Source organism: Cyprinus carpio, chromosome B12 (genome assembly GCF_018340385.1).
Source record: "Cyprinus carpio isolate SPL01 chromosome B12, ASM1834038v1, whole genome shotgun sequence".
Taxonomy (NCBI): domain Eukaryota; kingdom Metazoa; phylum Chordata; class Actinopteri; order Cypriniformes; family Cyprinidae; genus Cyprinus; species Cyprinus carpio.
In genome coordinates this window covers 22,342,864-22,362,601 of record NC_056608.1, presented here as the reverse complement: position 1 = coordinate 22,362,601, position 19,738 = coordinate 22,342,864, and the positions used below count along the sequence as shown (strand labels likewise).

Below are 19,738 nucleotides of genomic sequence, written 5' to 3'. Positions count from 1 at the left end.
TAATTACATTTTTTTCTGAGATAAAACAAAACAATTAATCAGTGAGATTTGTGCCAAGAATTAAGTTTTTTTTTTTCTGAGAAAACTATGATTTTTCTCATAACGAAGTGGAACCACTGAGTTTGAGCAAGCCAATGTAAGAATAAACTAAAATTTGGCTAATATACAGTACAAGATTTTCTTGCATCAGTATGCGAGGTGGACGTGGAGCCTGTGTGTGTGTGTGTGTGTGTGTTGGGGCTGTTCCACTGAGTAATCCTGTAGGTCTGGCAGAAGAATGCCATTTTTCAAGACATCCCTTAAAATCTGCACCCTACTGAGGCCAGTGGTTTCCTCTGTCATTACAGAAGTGTAAACTCCTGGATGTGGGAGATTGAGGGTAATTTCTTACAGATGCAGAGCCTCCTCTGGCTCTCGACTTGGAGATTTAGGGAGAGAGGAGATCCAGCCAGGACTTGGACGAGCTGGTCCCAGTTCAGGATAGACGAGCTCTGACAACTGAGTCACTGCAGAGATGTGAAATCATGATTCTGTGACTGAACGCAGGTGTATATTACTCATCACGGGCTTATCTGGAAATTATATTATTATTATTATACACAAATGTCCATGACATTCTATACCTATGTAGTCATTGGGTTTCGTGCTGGGATTTGCACACACACCCAGACAAGAGACCCAAAAGTGACGTCTGTGGTTGTCTTTTATATTTTTATTTTGTGCCTTTAATGCTTTTTAATGGCAGAGAAAGAGGGGATATAATTGAAAAGCAATTAATAACCCTTGACATTTCGCTTTCAAAACATGTTTTATGCCAACCCTGCTATATTCAAGGTCCATTTTGTTGTAAATATCAAATATCAGAGCAAAAATAACAGCCTTGGCTAGGAAATATCTTTGTACCACATCACATCAATTATTCTTGTCTGTATTTTCTTATCCTTTGTGCAAAAAAGATCTACATAAAGTAACATAATAATAATAATAATAATAATACATATTTTAAATAAAAAAAATATTGTAAATATTATTAAATTGTTATTATTATTATTATTATTACAATAGGAAACAGTAACTAGGGAATGGTCCACCATGTATCCTATAGGCCAAGCTCTGCTGTTGTTTTATACATGTGCTACTGTTCCTTTTCTCGTTCACTGAAGGGCAGAGGTACGATACTTTTTCATTCAGCATATTGAGCAGGTCTCTGGACAAGCCAGCCAGCGGTTTTATAGTTAATCAATACCAATCCATTCCCAGCCTTGATGTTAAATAGGGATCAATACAGGCAAGCTGTGACTGGATCTGATTTCAATTGGTTGGCCAAGCAGTGGGTTTTAATCTGAAGCTAAATCAGACAGGAGAACATAAGTCAGGTGAATTACAACACTCCTTTCCCAGCGCCAGGAAACGCCTGTCATATTTTACTATCACAGTCTGGGCAGGTTTATTCACTACCTACGTTTTTATTTATTTATTATTTCGTTTCATTTCCACAAGAGAAAGAGATACAAGCTGTCGCTAAAGACTAGCATACAAAAAAGACGAGAAAATCCTATTTCTCAGCTCTGACGGAGTGGGAACCTGCGAGAACGCCTCCTTTTTTGTCTCTTCTTAAATGATTGATTCAGAGACAGATCGATAAAGTTCTTAAGTTCAGTATGCTTCCCGACCAGAAGATCATAAGGATCACATCATTTCTGAATTAGTCCAGCTGATTCACACAGATCAGACATCTCACGCTACAAAGAGGCCAGTTATTATAGACAGAGAAGAACTTACCCAGCACTTTTTTCCACTACTCTTTGAGGTGTATAACACGTAATACTCTCTTCTCGTCCTAAATGTTGCCCTTCTTCTTCAAAAAGCCACCTTATCTATCTGAAATAGTAAGCTCTCCGACGAAAGGCCTGCCATGTATTCCTGTAGATAAGTGTTGTCAGCCACCACACTTTTGCTAAGCCCCTTGAAATCCCACTTTCAGGAGCGAAATCCATAAAACTCATCCGACACTAGCAGATCTAATGAAACATGCTAGCCCCTATAGCACTGATTGATCAGCCAGCGGTCAAAGCCCTGGCCTGGCTGCCCCGGTGTCCCGCTCCTCTTGTGGTCCATCTATGATGATAAATTAGCATTAGATGGAGCCTAATGAGTTTACTAAACATTTGGGATTTGCACTAATAAACTGGCAAGCTAGCAGGCTAGCAGTGAGAATGAGCAATCCCCGAGCAGCCCCTTATCTGAGGGACATGACAGTTAAACCACGCGTCCAATCTGCCATCGATTCATCATCCTGGCGCCATTGTGCATTCTTCACAAGAGGATAATTATGCAGCGAGTGCTTCAGAAATGCAAGTGTTTTACACAGTGTGTGAGACCTGAATGTTGCATGCAAACCATGGTATTTACATCTTTACCATCTTTTACTAGCATTATGCTGCAGAAATGCTAAAGAAATGGAGCAAGAACGAGTCTTCATAATGACTTTCTAATGCACATGCAAATTAAAAATGCTTGCAGCATCTGTCAGCAATAAGACACAAACTAAGATTTATCTCAAAGTTTGTTTAGCCCACATTACAATGTACGATCGCGCAGCTAAACGGCCTTGCTTTGTGCATGCAAACAATTTAAGAGTAAAACAAATATTTAGCATGGCTAATGATATTCTATCAAGTCGACCTACAGCAACAACAATCAATCAGCATCTCACCCCCTATTTAAAACAATGTAAATTAGCAGCAGCTTTGAGCCGAGTAAACGGCTGATGATGTGTGCTCGATGGCAGACGGGGTTCTGGACGCTATAATTGCTGGGAATGATTATAATGAGGCTTTGGGAAACTTAAGCAGAGACTCACTTATAATGATAAATAGCCTTGAGCCAGTGCGTGAAACTAACCTTTCAACTACACAGCTCGCTGCTGACTTCTGGGCTCGAATGTTTCTGATTCTTTTTCGCCTAAAATGTAATTCAGACTTCACACAGGGCTAGTGCACGCATAGATATATGTCCTCCAGCGCAAGCGAGCGCAATCTACCCTCAAATGCTCATGTGAGAATCGAAAACACGATTGCGTTATCAGCAGAACTGATAATCTGTTGACAGAGGGGCCTATATTTAGAGATAACTTGTCAGCTTTAATAAATGATAGTTATTTGCTGCAGTTTTTTTGAAGGTTTCAGAGCCGATGGCCCCTCCCGGGAGCCCATGGGACGGGCGACAGCCAAGGCCCAGTGCCTCTCATGGAGAGATGCTGATGGCGTATGCCCAATGTCCAGATCGCTGTCCTGCGACCTCAAATTGGCGCGACCAGCACCATGTCCAATACAATCCTCACACTGTTTCCTAACCTAATCTCAGCGGTGACACCCGACAGATTGCCACATTCGGAAAAATGGGAATGGAGGTTGAGTGGGTGGCTGGGAGAGGGTGGTCTAAAAAGAGAAAAGACATGGGAGCTTTGTGTTTTTTTTTTTAAAAGAGAGAGATCAGAGGGACAAGGGATGGATATTTCTTCCAAGAGAGACAGCACACACTCAACACCCTGATCTGATTTACAAACTGATCCTAATGGCAAACAAATGTTGTGGGTGTGTATTTGCGAATAAGAAAAAGAGAAACGTACAGATCTACCGAGCCAACATCTACCGCAAACCAAAAGCCAGTTATCATGCTTTTACATGCTAAAACACACTGACATAGTGTTGACAGAATCAAACAGGACGCTCCATAAACACGCACATGTAAAATAGACAATGCGGCTGAAAGGAAACCAAACACGTCAATTTAATTTAGCACAAAAACATTCTGCTGCGCCGCAGCGCCCGGGAACTAAAAAAGACTGCAGAAGTAGTCAAAATAAAAATAAACATTTGGTTTAAAGCAGTGTAAGCTATGTGCGCGCAAAGCAGATCTGTTTTGAATCCATCCGTGGTGTGAAGTTAGAGCAAAACAGGTTGTGGAAACGGGACACGTTGGCCGCATTCACAGAGGGAAGCGTCATGAACTTCGGACATGCATTCCAGTCAGTCCTTCCTAAACCACAACTGATTCAATTTTCCCGGTTGTTATTCAAAAGGAACGTGCACCCGCGCCGAGCTATTGTGTGACAGCACACCCTCTCCAACTGCCCGGGGTGAGTTTTTGTGCACGTCTGCATGCGTGCATGTGTGTGTGTGGAATCGCATTTTTACTTGTCTGACGATAATCATGCTTTATGCACTTGAGTATCTGTTGCATGTGAATCCATGCGTGCATATGCATGTGTGTGTGCGTGTTGACACACTCAGTAGGGGTCTTCATATAGCCCAACAAAAGGGGAGTGTCGTTGCTTTGTGCACTCAATCAAATAAAAGGGGCTTTTTAAAGCACATATGTCACCTCCACAGAGTCCTGATTAGACTCAGTATCTCCACCAGATACACACACACACACACAATCACGTTGGTTGTTGTAGCAAAACTATCATTTTCACATTTCTCTTCTGATTCACATCTGCAGCTTTCTCACCGCTAAGAGTGTGTGTGGATTTCGTCTGTCACTATAGACTCCTCGGAGCCGGCGTCTTCCGGTTACAGGGCCCATGCAACATGTCTTACAACAACACAGCGCAGGGTTCCCTCCTGTCTACACATGCTAGAGCCATTTCACCCTTCCCTTGTCAATCCTCACACACAGACCCACATGGCACGAAAAAAGAAACGTACACATTGCCAGTACTATTAGCATGTAGCAGCTAAATCAAGACCATTGATGTTTCTACACTAATAGAGAATCGTAACTTCATTAATTATTAGAAAAACTCCTAAATCTTGAAGATTTAAAAATAAAAGTCCATCTCCTTTCAGACACCAGAACTGGGTGTTAAAATTGACAAACTATGTGATATAAATACAACTTGATGCCTTTTACTATATTTTATGCTTGCCACCTAAAGTCAACAAACTTGAGTGCAAACGTGCAAAATCATGTCATGGGAAAAAGAGTCTTTCTGATTGGCTAAAAAAAGCATGACTGAATGTGTTTTTTTTTTTTTTTACAATTTGCAGCAACATTGTCTTTGAATACTCTCAGGAAGAAGAAAAGTTATAAACTCATTGCAGAACCTTTAAAAATAACGCTTCCTCAATGGTTCATTATAGCACTTCCGAAGGTTTTTTTTTTTTTTTTTTTTTATATAGGTTTTTTTTATTATTATTATTATTTTTTTTTTAGATTAAAAAAGTTTTCATTAAAAAGTAAGCTAGCAGCACAAATATCATGGGTTTTGTTATACAAACAAATAAAATCACTTTGGATTAAAACATCTTCCTAATGTAAATGTGAATTTGTGAGTTTGTGAGTTTGCTTACTAAAAAAAATAAATTATGTTTTTCCTATTGAAATCAGGCTGCAAAACTAGCCGGGAGCCTTATTTTTAAAAGTGTACAAGAAGCAATGATTATTTTTCAGATAGGAGAGTGTTTACCTCTGTCCATAGAGGACATTGTTGTGGAGAAGCCTGCTCTTGAGTTGTGTGCTGTTGGACATCTGCTAGGCCTTGACCCACTTCTACGTGTGAGAAATGTGTGGCAGCGCTAAGGTTTGGCTTTTTGACCGCAGAGGCTGTTTCTCATTTTCTGTGTGAGTGCGAGTTGAGTGCTAGCTGCCAAGGGCAGGTTAAGCTCTCTGCTTCTCCCCTCCTGTAGATCTGGCATCCCTTCAGTTCCTCGCATAAAAGGTGGCAATCTTCATTAAAACCTCTTACAGACAACTGTCAGTTATTCACAGTTAGAAAGAGCCAGCTGTTCTCACTCACTCGCTCCCTCTCTTGATCCCTCTAGTGAGACAGAAGTCACTAGTTCATAACAGAGGAGTTTAGAAGCGTAGTCGGTTCTGAAGAGTTTCAAGGTGACAGTGTCATCCACGCTGCACGCAAAGGCATTTTTGTATATCATTATGTCGAGGAGACAAAAGAGCAATTAACATGTAATTACAAAAGAATTTTGGTCTACATTTCAAACAAGCCGGCATAAGGAGAACCTTAAGTATGCTAATGATAAATCATTTGCATACTAGAAAACACTTGCCTTTTTTCCTTCCAGGTTTTTTTTATTTATTTATTTTTTTTACAAAATCCTCAATTTATTAATGCAAGCTGAATCAATATTTAAATGCTAAACTGTTTATGTATTCACAGAAAATGTTACATTTAATTTATTGCACATAATAAATGGTGCCAGAATCAAATTGAAATCGGTTTGTCCAAGTAGGCCAGATGTGACCACAATGGGTTAACCAATAACATGACTGTTTTCTATCCATTACAGACAGGGGGAGACTTTAAAACTTGTTTGAATACAGTCATTATTTTTGCAATTCACTTTGCTGCCTCTAGTGGCACAAAAAGACACCTTTAACTAATGCCCTAAACATAGGATAGAATCTAACCAGGGATTATGCACTTAAAATGTCTCAGACAACCTACACCAAAGCAATACACTTGCAAGCATCCTAGTATAGCACTGTGTGACAGCATAAGCACTATTCTGGTGTTACTTTTCATCCCGTAGTAGAGATGTAACACTCTGCTTTCACTTTGGCCACTAGTGGACTTGCTCATTGAAGGAAAAAGCTCTCTCTCTCTCTCTCTCTCTCTCTCTCTCTCTCTCTCTCTCTCTCTCTCTCTCTATCTCTCTCTCTCTCTCTCTCTCTCTATCTCTCTCTCTCTCTCTCTCTCTCTCTCTCTCTCTCTCTCTCTCTCTCTCTCTCTCTCTCTCTCTCTCTCTCTCTCACTCACTCTCTCTCTCTCTGATGTTAGCAGAGGGTTTGCTGACTGTCTCATAAATAAGGAGTTGCTGCGCACACCTGTGTACCTGCAGCAGTGAGGCTGTTACCTGCCCAGAGATATATTTGCTGTCTGCAACCTCATTAATCAGGTCTAATGGAGCTCCGGCGCTCTCCTTCTCTCACACGTGTGTCTCAGAACATAAACACACACATATACCTGCATACGCATCCTCCAAGACTGCTGTAGCTCTACTGGAGGTACAAGGACTTTTCAAATAAAACATTCATACACATACAGAGTCTGTTGAATGTCACCTGGACAAGGTAGGATATAAATAAATAAAAATATTACTCTCGTGGCTGGAGGCAAAAGCAGCAGTTCAAGTGCCCTCTACCGTACCGCTCTGTTTCACACATCCTGCATGGTTGTATTTCCTATTAAACTGGAAGTTCAGGCGGGACATACCGGGGGGAGTGTACTTCTATTTGAGCAGCGCTTAATTTACGTCACAGCATGATTTGCTACTTACTATACTAGTCAGAGTCATGTGACATCAAGGGGAGGGTCATTCTCATCTTATAGAGCATTTCATTGGACAACAGTTTTGATACTATCAGAGAAATCTGCACAAATTGTTCATTTAGGGAAGCTTGTAACTGGGGGAGTACCCTTAAAAAGACAACTTTGTACCGTATCTACCTTTAAAAGGTGCATAGGACCTCGGTGTAGTACTGAAAAACCTTTAGGTACTACTATGAAACTTTTAGCTGTAAATAAGATGCAAAGATACTCTTATTCCCTAAAGGTACAACTTTTGCATATTGCTCTGAGAACTGATATGTTGAAGATGACAGCTCAGTTTGGTTCATTAAATCTGCTAAATGTAAATTTTGTCTACGTTTAGAAGTGCATAAAAGGTCTCAAAGCTAATAAGCAAGGACTAAAGCCACAGAACTCCTCACAAGGTGGGTAAAACAGGCCTTTCTTTGGGAGGAAAAAGACAGGCCGGGGAATTAACACTTAACACGGGCTTAATTACGGCACGCACGCGCCTGTGAAAACCTGCCATTCAAGAGTATTGGTAAATAAACCTCTCTTTACAGGTGATCCAAATGTGTCTCGCTCCAGACAGCCCTCTGTTCCAGCGCTGATATGTAATTAAAATCATCTCCAAAATTCTCCTCGACAGGACGGGCCCGAGCCAAAAATGTAAATGACATTAAGGGAGACAATGAATTGAATTTTGTTTAATGTCCCTTTTGCTGGTGCTAATTTACATAGCGCTTTTCCAACAAAAGCTCTGACCTTCTAAATGCTGGCATTTGCTCAGCTTTGAGAGCAGGCCTGTGCACGGATGAGAGGGAGGAGGTCTTTTTAAGTAGCCTGGTCGGAGAAGATACAAACAAAAGGGTATAAAACTGAGGAACGATCTGTGTTGGTTTTTAAAGATTAACAAAAAGCCCGCAACAGGCGGAGTACGAACACAAATATTTCCCCAGCATATGGCTCCGGGAAGACCTAGCTAATAACCAAGCGTAATCCCTTCTGGAAAGGTCCTCCGGTACGAAAAATTAATGAATGTTTAGCTAAATCAGCCAAATACCACACGGTCCGAACAGGTGCAAAAGCCTCAGCGAAATGAGCTACATAAACCGTCCTGCTACACAACTGTGTACTCTGACAAAAAAAGTCAATCTCATGAATTATTCAGTTGAGGGAGGGGGTTGGCTGTCAGAGGTCAGCATGTCTTGACCTTTCTGACAGGAAGTGAAAGGGAGATCGGTTGGCTAGGAAAACCCTGATCGCTCTTGAGTCGGAGGGGTATTATTAGTTCTCAGACCGATACGGGGGCGGTAAATGATCCAACGCCTCACGCTTGACATGTGCGTTCAAGGCATCACCTACAAGAGTTCGAGTCTAGCCATAGAACTCCTAATTTCAGAGTCTCAATCTATCTTTCAAAAAATACCAATGAATAATCTATGGCAAAGCTGGGTCGGGTTGTAAAATATTTAAAGATCCGTCGAGGTTGAAATTTTGTAACAGCTGTGAAATACAACCAAGTTTTCTCGTTTTATTTTTTTTCTTCTCCTCGTGAAGAACCTAAAGCTGCACCAAAGTCCAAGAGAAATAGTATAAACAGATGTCTGGCTTGACTACAGGAAAATAGGACACATTTGGAATGATAAGTCTCCTAAACTCCATTGAAAATGCCAGAAGCGAGCGGGGTGCAAGTTATTGTCCAAGCCCGTGCCAACGAGCAGTATGCCTGGCCCATGTGCCATCTGGGAGAATGTGGCTGAAAACGTTATTGATAATGGATCACCAGATCTTCTGGTCACCATAGCCCTGTTTAGCAGAACATTCTCTTCCTCTGTCTGTCTGTCTATTTATCTATCCCCAGTCCAACCCAGTAAAATGTTTTGATTGTAATGCAGTAGACCCTCGTGAGATCTACTTCCTGTGCACGTATGCTTGTTTATAAATGGTGACTGAGCATGCATGTATCTTAGCTATGCATAAAACTCCCTGGTGTACTGTAATGTTCCACTTTTTCCTCAGAGACCAGGAAAAAAGACGGACCTAACAAGACATAACCTCACAGGATTAGGTTTGTGATTACAAATTAGCTTTATATCATACACCCCACCTGCACGAACGCTTCAGTCATTTGAGGTTCGTGTTTCAGTGCGTTCCGGGCTCTCCCGGCCGCCTTGTTCTCTGATCGTTGGATAAAATCATCTGTTCACAGTTGTGATATGCAGACAATGCAGTCGGCTAATGAAGCACATCTGCTTTTGTGATCCGACAGAATGGATCGGCCCTCTATGAAAACGATCTTCAAGTCTTTCAGATGCCTCACAATCAAAATGTGAGCTTTTTTATCCGCCGTTTCAACCTACCACAATATCCCTCCTTTTTGCTGAGTATCAGACCTTCTTTACGCTGTTCTCCTTTTCCTCTTTTACTAGTGTTACACATATTGTTCACCAGATTGAAGCACAAAGCACCAAGACATCCGATCCATCCACCTCTATTTAGCCACAACACAAAGCCCAGCAATTTATGGGAAGAGTCAATGCAGTAAATATCAGTGAAACCCTGTTATAAAGTGTTTGTGTTTTTTTTTTTTTTTGAAAGGTAAATACATTGTATAAGCCACGGCCGGTGGGGAGAATCGACTCTGACTGCCTGAGACTCTTTTCAGGATCTGCTAAGAGGAAGTGATATGTGTTTTATCTTCTGTTCAGAAAACCAAAACAAATCCTCCTCCTCCTCCTCCTCCTCCTCGCCGGGACTCCCCTTTTCCTTTTTTTTTTCTCTCGCCCCACTAGTATTTTCTTTCTCCTGCGGTCGAGTTACAGTGAGTGCATGAATGTTGGTCCTGTAACTAATTACTGTTCGCACACTGTCAGAGCTCTTCAGCACATCTGTTTAAACAAGCTAATCATTTAATGCAAAGATAACCAAGGTTACTGGGATTGATTCACACTCTTTGAGAGTGTTTACAGAAGAAGATGTAAGGAATGCACATTCCACTTAAAAGATAAAATATAGACTCTATTAAAAATACAACATAGATGCCAACATATAAAACAAATTATAACACACAAACATTGATGTGAATAAATATTTAGCATTGATGCTACCTCATAATACACCACATTTTAGCCAAATTGTAAGGCAGCAGCATTGCTTATTCATGGACAAGAAAATCCCAGAATGCGATAAATAAATTTAAAATTTATGAAAAATCTAAAAAAAAAGTATAAATGAAAATGAACTATTTTATGCTTATTAAAGCATTGAGGAACTAGCGTAGCAACATGTTAATGTTAAACTCTTCTCAAATGTGATTCAAATGTCTGTTGATGACTATGTACAGCATTTAGTGAATGCTGTCTAAAGCACAAAACAAGACAGCTTACTAGGCTTCATAACAGAGCGATGGATTATGATTTAAATCAAATATTAATTATGAATAAGCTATGTGAAAAAAAAAAAAAACAAACAAAAAAAACCTTCTACTCCAAAACTGATTCAAACAGCCTCTCCTCACATGAACCAGTTCACTCACATTATTGTGTAGTATGGTAGGGTTTCCACATTACGACCACATGACGTGAGAGCGGGAAATGCTCAGACCTCCAAACACGCAAGCACAGCCATAATTTAGACACACAGGGCACGAGTCCTTTTTTTCCGATGCTTCACACACTTCATTCACAGTGAGTGACAACGACAACTGGTCACTGCTATTTGATTACTAATAAGAGAGATGTTCCCTCTGTCAGATACCAAACATTCCCCGCTAAGCAAACAGCTATTTCAGCAAGTCAAACATTAGCATTGCTATCCACTGGTGGTGCATATTTCGTTCCCGGCTTTACCTATCATCTCGCCCTCCAATCTAATTTCCCACTCAGTGGACAGGCAAGTTTGTGATCGGGAGATAACTTTGCAACAGCTACGGCAAGAAAACAAGACAGAGAGAGAGAGAGACTCTCGCTGCTGGCACCGCTTGCTGGTTATTCATGGCTCTTTACAGCAGATGGAAACAGAGAGACTCCTGGCTTTATGGAGCAAGGTAGGCTTGTTCTAGCTCACTAATCTCCAAGAGGCCTGGACTCCAGCAGCCAGTGCTCCCTGTCACATTTACCGTTTCAGCCGCGAGTCCAAGACCTGCCCTACCGTAATCCACGTACGTGCTGCCACCACAGGGATAATTGGACAAAAAGGAAGAAGTGTAAGTCTCGCCGAGTAAGTGTAACCTTGAGCCAGACTCACAAAGAGAAACATAAGCTGCAGAAAAAAAAGAAAGAACGTCAATTACCCACTCGGCGGGAGCCGGTGTGTTTGAACACGCTTTCCCTAATGTGATCAACATGCAACCGCCAACAGCCAGCCCAGAAACATTACTCATTTCCCACCGGCAGCACTACAGAGCGCAACGTAAAGATGCCTTTTTGCCTCGAACATGCACATTCGGAGATGCAACGTTACTGCTCAGCTGCGGCACGCAGTCGTGCCACAAAGCCAGCAAGAGGCAGTGCACTGTTTACAGAGAAGATAAGCAGAGCAGTTGTTAACAAATTATGATGAAAGAGTTGAGAATTTAAAGCCAAACGCTCTCTCGTTGCAGCGAACTGCTTGCAAGTCTCGAGGAAAGCACTTCCCTGACAACTCACCAGCAATTACGTGGTCCCTAAAGACACCCCGCATCAACCCACCTGCGCGGCACGCCGCACAACAACACGGGGCAAACCCGGGCCAGGATGCTGGGCCGCAGCGCCCTACGCTCACAGGAAGCAGAAAGATAGTCTTACCTGTCGATGATCACGGGGTCTGAGGGTGTTTCGTTCCTGTTTCCGCAGCTTTTTTTGTCACAACACCGACTTGGGGAGAAGAACACAGGGAGAGAGAAAAGGAGACATGAGATGAGATATGAGAGAATCAGCAAACAGCTTGCATGTGTCTTTCATCTCCGAGCACCGTGTGTTTCGATTTATTCATCTGACACGCTCTCTCGTCCTCTTTTCTAGCTAACCGCCGAGGTGTTTGGCGTAGGTTCTGGCTGAGCCGGATGGTGTTGGTGGCTGCGGTTCTCGCAGATGCGGGTGGCGGGTAAACACGGAGCCCGGCGCTGTGGCTGAAGGAGGGAAAACAGCATGTTTTTGGTGTTTGTCTCAGTGCTGAGAGGAGGAGAGGGGGTGCCAGGAGGCTGGGAGGGGGGAAGCTCTCTCTCAGCCCCAGCTTTTGTTTACCTCTAATTGTCAAGCTGTTGTGTCTGGAGAGGATGCAAGATGCCACCTTCAACCAGGATTTCTGTGGGGCACTTATTAATTACCAGCTCAAAAAGCCTCCATCAGTCTCCTACAATGTGCCAATGCCTCCATTTTGAGGCCCTGAAGATTCTTCCATTATGCTTTCTTTAATTAATGTTGAAATTACAGAGGGGGAAAAAATGTTATGCCTCTTAAATTTAAAGAAGCCCACTTGTATAATGGTTACATGTCTAAGTGAGCCAAATTAACACCATATGGTATGGAAAACACGTAAAGCTCCTTAAAACTGACAGCTAAAGTGATTAAGGTATGTCTATGTACCTCTGCTTGGGACTAGGAAACGCATCTGTGCTGTTTTGACGCAAGCAACAGAGTGCGATGCGAGGAACTTTCTCGATCGTTAAACGAGGATCCATGAGCTCTTGAAAGTTTGAAGCGTTTTCAGCTCGCGCGCATGTGGCGTGACCCCTGCTCACTGTTCTGATTCCTTTCCGATTTGGTGGGAAATGGAGTGCTTGCTTCCATAAGCGTCGGGCGCTCTTTCAGTGCAGTTATTTTATTAATCGTCATTTTTCTACTTTTAAAATAACCACAGGATAAGGAATTATCTGTGGCGTGTGCGTAAAAATCAGAACAGACAGACTTACGCACGATTAAAATGCTGAGGATGAAAAGCCACTTTCCAAAGAAAGGCCCGAGTGCACACACACTGCATTTGAGCCGACCGCTGTGTGTGTGAATTTCAATTCATCCTCTATAGTGTTAGAAGTCCAGTGAAATCATTCATAAGTCCGATGTCACCAAATGATCCGGTCAAATTTGCGCTTTTGAAGTAGAACTTCTGAAACTCCCAGAGCAGGGCGCAAAGCGAACCGTAAATCATTACGCATGAGCCGCCTGACAATTCTGAACATTTGGATTCTTTTCAGCGTATCCAGGCAGATCTATTCAGGGATTCATTGATTTTCTGTAAGGTTGATGCTCGGAGGCCTGGATGGGCCTACATCATGTGCGTTACGCATTTATGAAAACATGACAAGACATTATGGCTGATAAAGTTCAATTACGCAGTCAAATGTAATAGTTTATAATTATCTGAAAATGAAAAAGAAGTTTATTTTTTCTTACCTGCACATAATTTCGTGTGTGAGAAGAACTCGGCACATTTCTGGGTTTTTATCTTGCCCTTCATAAATAATAGCTTGAAATAAAAGTGAAGACGTTTTAAACAAGCTGACAACACATCAAATATAACATTTCAAATATTAAATATAAAACCGCATTTCTCCAGAAAATAAAAATAAAAATGAAATTCATCATAAAATAATCAAATGTGGTTTTATGCCACAAAGTTCAAGTTCATCAATTAAAAATCGACAAGAGAAGGTGCGTAAATAAAATCCATTTAGCCCACATACATTGTTAAACAATGTTTTATCTGTAAACCAACACACATGCCCACAGTCTAGATTGAGATAACCTTTGTGTTATTAATTTGCATAAATAAATATGAGGTTTGAAATGAATATCAACACTTGACCGGTCATTGCGATGACAAATTATACCACATGCATATCACTTTAGAAATGAAGAGTCGCATATGCTTCTGTTTAGATCTTTGCGCTATTTATTTGGGGAATGATAATAGAAATCACATAGATGTCACTTTTCCGACGCAGATGGCCGCGGTAAATAATACCCATAACCGTACACATCAACGCGGTTATAATCTGCAGATATTTAGGGGTAGAGTGCTAATGGGCAATCTGTTGTTTATTTTGAGCCGCTAACAATGATTTTTCTTTAGATAAAAAGCGGTGTCGGGGGGTACGCTTGAGTAATTTTTGAGCATTGGCTTTAACAGATGGCGTTTGGAGCTGTAGGTGCGCACGGGCCTTTGTGCTTTTTGCGCGTTCTGTCTCACTCTCTCTTTCTCTCTCTCTCTCTCTTTCTCTCTCCCTCCCTCCCTGTTTGCCCTGCTCCCGTTATGATGTACTGTGCAAGAGCGCACTCCAACGCGTCCTTCCGTGGGATCCGTGGGGCGCGTTGCAGTGCGCTCTTGCACAATACACCATTGCAAAAAAAAAAAAAAAAAAAAAAAAAAAAAAAAAAAAACATTCACTTTTATATAAATACACAGTAGGCCTATTATTGGTACATATAAATGTATGAAAATCCAAGCGCTGTTATATACACATAACACTGGAAAGAAAGAAAAAACGCATGCGTAATGTGCGTAAATAAACACGGTGCAAAAATAAATAGCTTTAAATATATGAGAACTTGTTATAAAGTGTTGTAGCAATTAGCTCCCTTTTGAATTTAAATTTGCCAGCTGCATGCTGAACGCAAGCGTTGGTTTGTATTTCTGATTACATTTATTCTATTAATCATTAATTCTATTAAGACATATCTAACAAAGATACAATTAAAACCGTTAGCCCAAATCTAGAAATTGCAAATAACAAAATAAGCACTGGATAGAATTTATCAGACATTGTTTTATGTGTCCTTATTTATTTTCCTGCCTCTCACTGAAAATATACAGAAAACCATAAAGTGGCTGTTCAGCGCCATTGACTCCTTGATCATGTTCAGTTCCATTCAGAGGCGCCTCAGATAAAACCTTCATATTTTCTCTCATGTGAAGCCTAACGTTGGATAAACTACAGATAACAAGAGCCTCAAAATTAAGCTAAAGATGCGCCCTCTGCTTTACCATGAGAGGGTGAAATGGACAATGGAAATGAACTGAGAGTGATTTCAGAGAACATCAGAGTACAATATCAACTCAAGTGTCTGTCTCACGCCTGGAGCTTTATTTTTATGCCTTTAACCAGATCTGATTACAGCACAACAAAAGTGAGTTTACAAGTGCGACAGCGCGATATAATGACACACTAAAATTTAGTAACTGAATGCCAGTTAAGAAATATTGCACTGCTAGAAAAAAAAGCATTTTTTTATATTAAATACAAAGCAGCTATGATAATAATAATAATAAAAAAAAAAACATTTTCACAAGCACAAGCATATGAGCTTTATATTGTCTCAGATTAAAACACGACTAAATAATAATAATAATAATAATAAAAACAGCCTAATGAGCGCAATACAGAAATATAGGGTTTGAAAAATATGCTCCATATACGAGAGCAAGACTATAATGTGGCTCATAAGAAACTAATCGCTATAAATAATAAAGAAATGTAATAACACTTTAGGTTATTTTCCCTTTATCCTCAGATTTTCTTTATTATTATTATTATTATTTTAAATGCGTAATTTAAAAGTATATACATATTTTTGGACCCTCCACAATTTCATTAATTCGCAATAAATTATCAAACAGCTACACGAGAAGAAAAACGTGGTAATGTGATTCATATTAAATTAAATCCGCCAAATAACCTCCCCCATTAATCAGAGCAACCCAAAATACAGCCACGGCTTGACATTACAGTGTTCACAGCACATGTGAATATAACGAGCTACAGCATCAATAACAATAAAATGCCCTGCATCTCAAAAAAAAAATAAAAAAATAAAAAATAAAAACCATATAAACAAGAGGATGCATTTGCTTATTTTTGTATTTACTTATGGAAACATGTATATTGTGATATAAAGTGTGACCAAAGCACGTGCAACTAAATATGACACAGATTATAAATACAAATACATGCGAGAGAAAGAAAAGTTCTTACCTGTTTTGTCATGGAATCGATTAACCGAACATAAAGATCCTGTTCTGTTCTGACGCCTGTGGGAAATTATTTTTGTTTTTCAATGTGGAAAAAGTCTGGTGGAAAAAAAAAACTATACAAAGTTTCCTCGAAAAAAAAAAAAATCTGAAAGTATTCTTGAAATTCACTAACAGAAAAAAAAGAAGAAAAAAAACACCATCGAAGGTTTTCCATCTACTAGAATTACATTTGTGGAATAAACTGAACTACATTTTTAGGAAACTAATACGGCTCCATTGAGCGAATTAAACACTTGTAAATCTATCCTTGCTGAATAGAGAAATGTACACTTACCGTTGCTGTACAATAGTTGTAGTTTGTAATGTATCCCATTGTTAGTTTTTTCACTGTTAGGTTCCTGAAAATAAGCATTTGTTTGGGGTCAGATTGGCATTACTGGGTTGTTGAGAATTTTATTTTAGTGTGATTATGAAATGCATGCATTTTTTTTTTTCTTTTGTCTGTATTCATGTTCCCTCGGCATCTTTACGCTTTTAAAATCCAGCAACTATAAGGTTGTATTTAGTAGATTAATTCCTGGTAATAATGTGTATAATGCATATTTATTTTTGTTTTTCTGTGAAATCCGTCAAAGCGGTTTAATGGCGCACGTGTTTCCAAAGATCTAGAAGTGTGGAAGTTTTAAGGTGAAAATTCAAAGCAGTATTCCAGAGTGGCGCTTACTTTCTCCTTTTCCACAAAGTCCACAAAAGCTGTCCTTTCGATCTCCACTGGCTGTCCCTGTCTGTCATAAAGCGCCAGCACGAAGTGGAAAAAATTGGATTTTCTGAGGTTGGATGGCGGTTGTTTCTCATAGTGCGCCCGTGCCAGACCAACTCCACTGCGGGGAAAAACGAGACACCAGTGTGGGTTAAAACAACAGGCGTACACTTGAGATATAGATAGATGTAGATAGAATGAAAACATGGGAGAATTCTTGATTTGTCACTTAAACTGTAATATGATGTAATGAACAGTGGGGAAAGCGGCGAAGAGGTGCATGGGGAGAGTGTAATTGATACATGGCATATTGGGGATTTAGGGGTCGATCTGAGAAATGCATTAAAAATCGGATGATTTGGCAAACGTACCTCTGGGCGGCCGTGTTCGCATCCACCACCCCAGCCGTGTGCATCCACGATCGGACCGAATTCATGCCACTGCCCAGCGGTTCCTCTTTCATAGTGGTCCCCCCTCTTGGTATATTTTCCTGAATCCCAAACATTAAAACAGTTCGCGTGCAACACACTTCCAGCCAAAGAGATGAAATGAGAGTGTGAGCGAGGGCGCGTCGTCTCTCCAAGAGCCCCTTCGGATAGCCGTGAGAGTTTGTTTGGGATTTGTCGAAAAGAGAAGAAGAAGAAGAAGAAAAGAAAAAGCTGTCCCGACTCCTTCTTCAGTCCGTCCTGCGTTGGCACCACATGAACGATTCAGTGCGTGAAGATTCTCAAGCCTCTCCAAGCAGCTTGTTTGGATAGATGGAGATCCTCCCGTGGAAGAAGCGAAACAAGTCGCGCAAATAGCAGGGATATTAGACTCGTTTTAATTCAGTTAAACATTTCTTGCAGCTTTCTGTTGTTGTTGTTGTTGTTGTTGATGATGATGATGATGATGGAGGTGATGATGCTCTTAGCTTGGTGGCATCCTATAACAACAGCATCAAAAAAGGCTTCGGGACACTGCTGAATCCAGCACTTCTGGCTCCAAAAGACAAATAAACGCGTAAATGATCACCGTGGAGGTGTTCCCGGACACGGGAAGAGGATGATGAGGGGCCTTTAGCGCGTCTTTGCAGAATGGATGGAAGCATACAAAACTCAACCCTCTATCCCCCAGGACTGGAACCTTTCCCGGGAGCCAAAAACTCCAGACCCACGGGATACACGCTGTCAGAGGATGACGCGCACGTGGGCGTGGCTTTGCCCATACATGGAGAGGATTGACGCTTCCTGTCGCTGGGCTTTAAGCTTGGACCGTGAGTGCATACGCGACTAGAGTCGCTGCTGCTGCTGACGCCGCTGCTGCTTTTCCAGTGCGCATTGTGTCAAGTAATCATCAGACAGGGACAAAAATGAATGATAATGAAAGCCCGCGAATAAGGCGCGGCGCGCGGGAACTATATTTCCTGAAAAACTGCCATGCAAGTTTATAGAGTGCAAAAGAGCACTGACTGACCACCCATCCGCTGCAATCGGTTTCCAGAATAAATAAATAAATAAATAAAAAGTCTTACTGGGCCATCATTACTCTGACAGCAGTGCCAAACGTCCCGGACGCAAGCCTCCAAATCGATTCAATTTGATTACTCTCAAATCAGGAAGGTGTGCTGGCATTTTAAGACTACATGCTCCTTATAATAAACACCCTGGGCATCTGCATAATGGCGTAATGCGCGTCTTAAATTATGGCAACGTGTACTGCTTGAATACTGCGAGACCCGGTTTGCGGTGCGTGGAGCGAGCCGAGGCGATTGTCAAAACTCCATAGTCCTAGCGCGTACTCGCTTAATTTGTAAATTATTGCAGAATTACATCTGAAAGTGTGAAAGGGACTCGGGGGAAACATTGCGTCCACCCCTCTCCTTCTATGCGCAAGAAGTAGGATGTCTTTTGTAATAAAAATATAATCATTTTATCAGGACAATAAGGGTCATTTTCCCACCCTTTATTTCGTAAGGTGCTGTCGTGTCTCCGATATTGACAGACTCTGCATGTATGTTAATATTTGAATTAATGGGGGGGAAAATGGAAGTCCGATGTTGGTTATCTGGGGACCCTGTGCGCTGGAGGGAGGGATGGATGGATGGACGGACGGAGAGAGGAGAAGAGAGATGGTGTTTTACACAGCAATCTATTCTGCTAGTGTTGGGGGTTAATGACTATTGCCAAAGATAAGTGAATTATCAAAGCTGTTGCTCTTGCCTCGACTCAAAATCCATCACATTGCATCGTCGTCTAATTAAATACGTAAGTAATAAAATTATATTTTACGACAATTTAAGATTGATATGCTTTTTGTCTTTAATTCGCAATGACTTTGATCCATGCACACATCGAATGCCTCTGTGAACTTTAATGTTAAATGGCACTCTAGGCAGCAAACGATGATGATTATTATTTGTCTTAAATCACGAAACAGTTGTTTTATGTTTCACGTGAAATGTGCTTATAATTACTGCTATCAAAAATTCGAATAAAATTACGCGTGTGCTAATAAAAATAAACCTAAAGTTTTCCGTGAGACCTATCTGGCATGTGATTTCTTTGTTTTTGTTTTTTTGTTTAAATGGTGTTCTTTTTATTTTATGCAAACCTATTCTAATTTACCATGATAAATATTTCAGGTTTTCTAACCCTAGGCCTAATCTACAGTGTCTCTAATACAGATTACACACCAAAGGCGATTTCAATCTGATTACAAATTAGGGTTTT

General features: G+C 40.8%; 1 protein-coding gene across 15 annotated transcripts in view; it reads right to left on the bottom strand.

Annotated features, from left to right (window-relative positions):
* Positions 1-18,517, bottom strand: part of ebf3a (EBF transcription factor 3a) — a 102,157-nt gene extending 83,640 nt beyond the window's left edge. For 5 of the 15 annotated variants that reach the window (XM_042735974.1, XM_042735976.1, XM_042735977.1 and 2 more), the window contains exons 1-6: positions 17,399-18,515; positions 16,992-17,148; positions 16,602-16,665; positions 16,269-16,324; positions 13,690-13,763; positions 12,103-12,171 (exon numbers count right to left, since the gene is read on the bottom strand). In XM_042735974.1, coding sequence (XP_042591908.1) covers positions 12,103-12,171; positions 13,690-13,763; positions 16,269-16,324; positions 16,602-16,665; positions 16,992-17,148; positions 17,399-17,532 — 554 coding nt within the window. In that variant the 5' untranslated portion in view covers positions 17,533-18,515. Of the gene's footprint in view, positions 1-12,102; positions 12,172-13,689; positions 13,764-16,268; positions 16,325-16,601; positions 16,666-16,991; positions 17,149-17,398 lie in introns of all 15 variants that reach the window. The other 10 variants (XM_042735988.1, XM_042735984.1, XM_042735989.1 and 7 more) reach the window with 4 other exon arrangements.
* Positions 18,518-19,738: the final 1,221 nt, after the last annotated feature.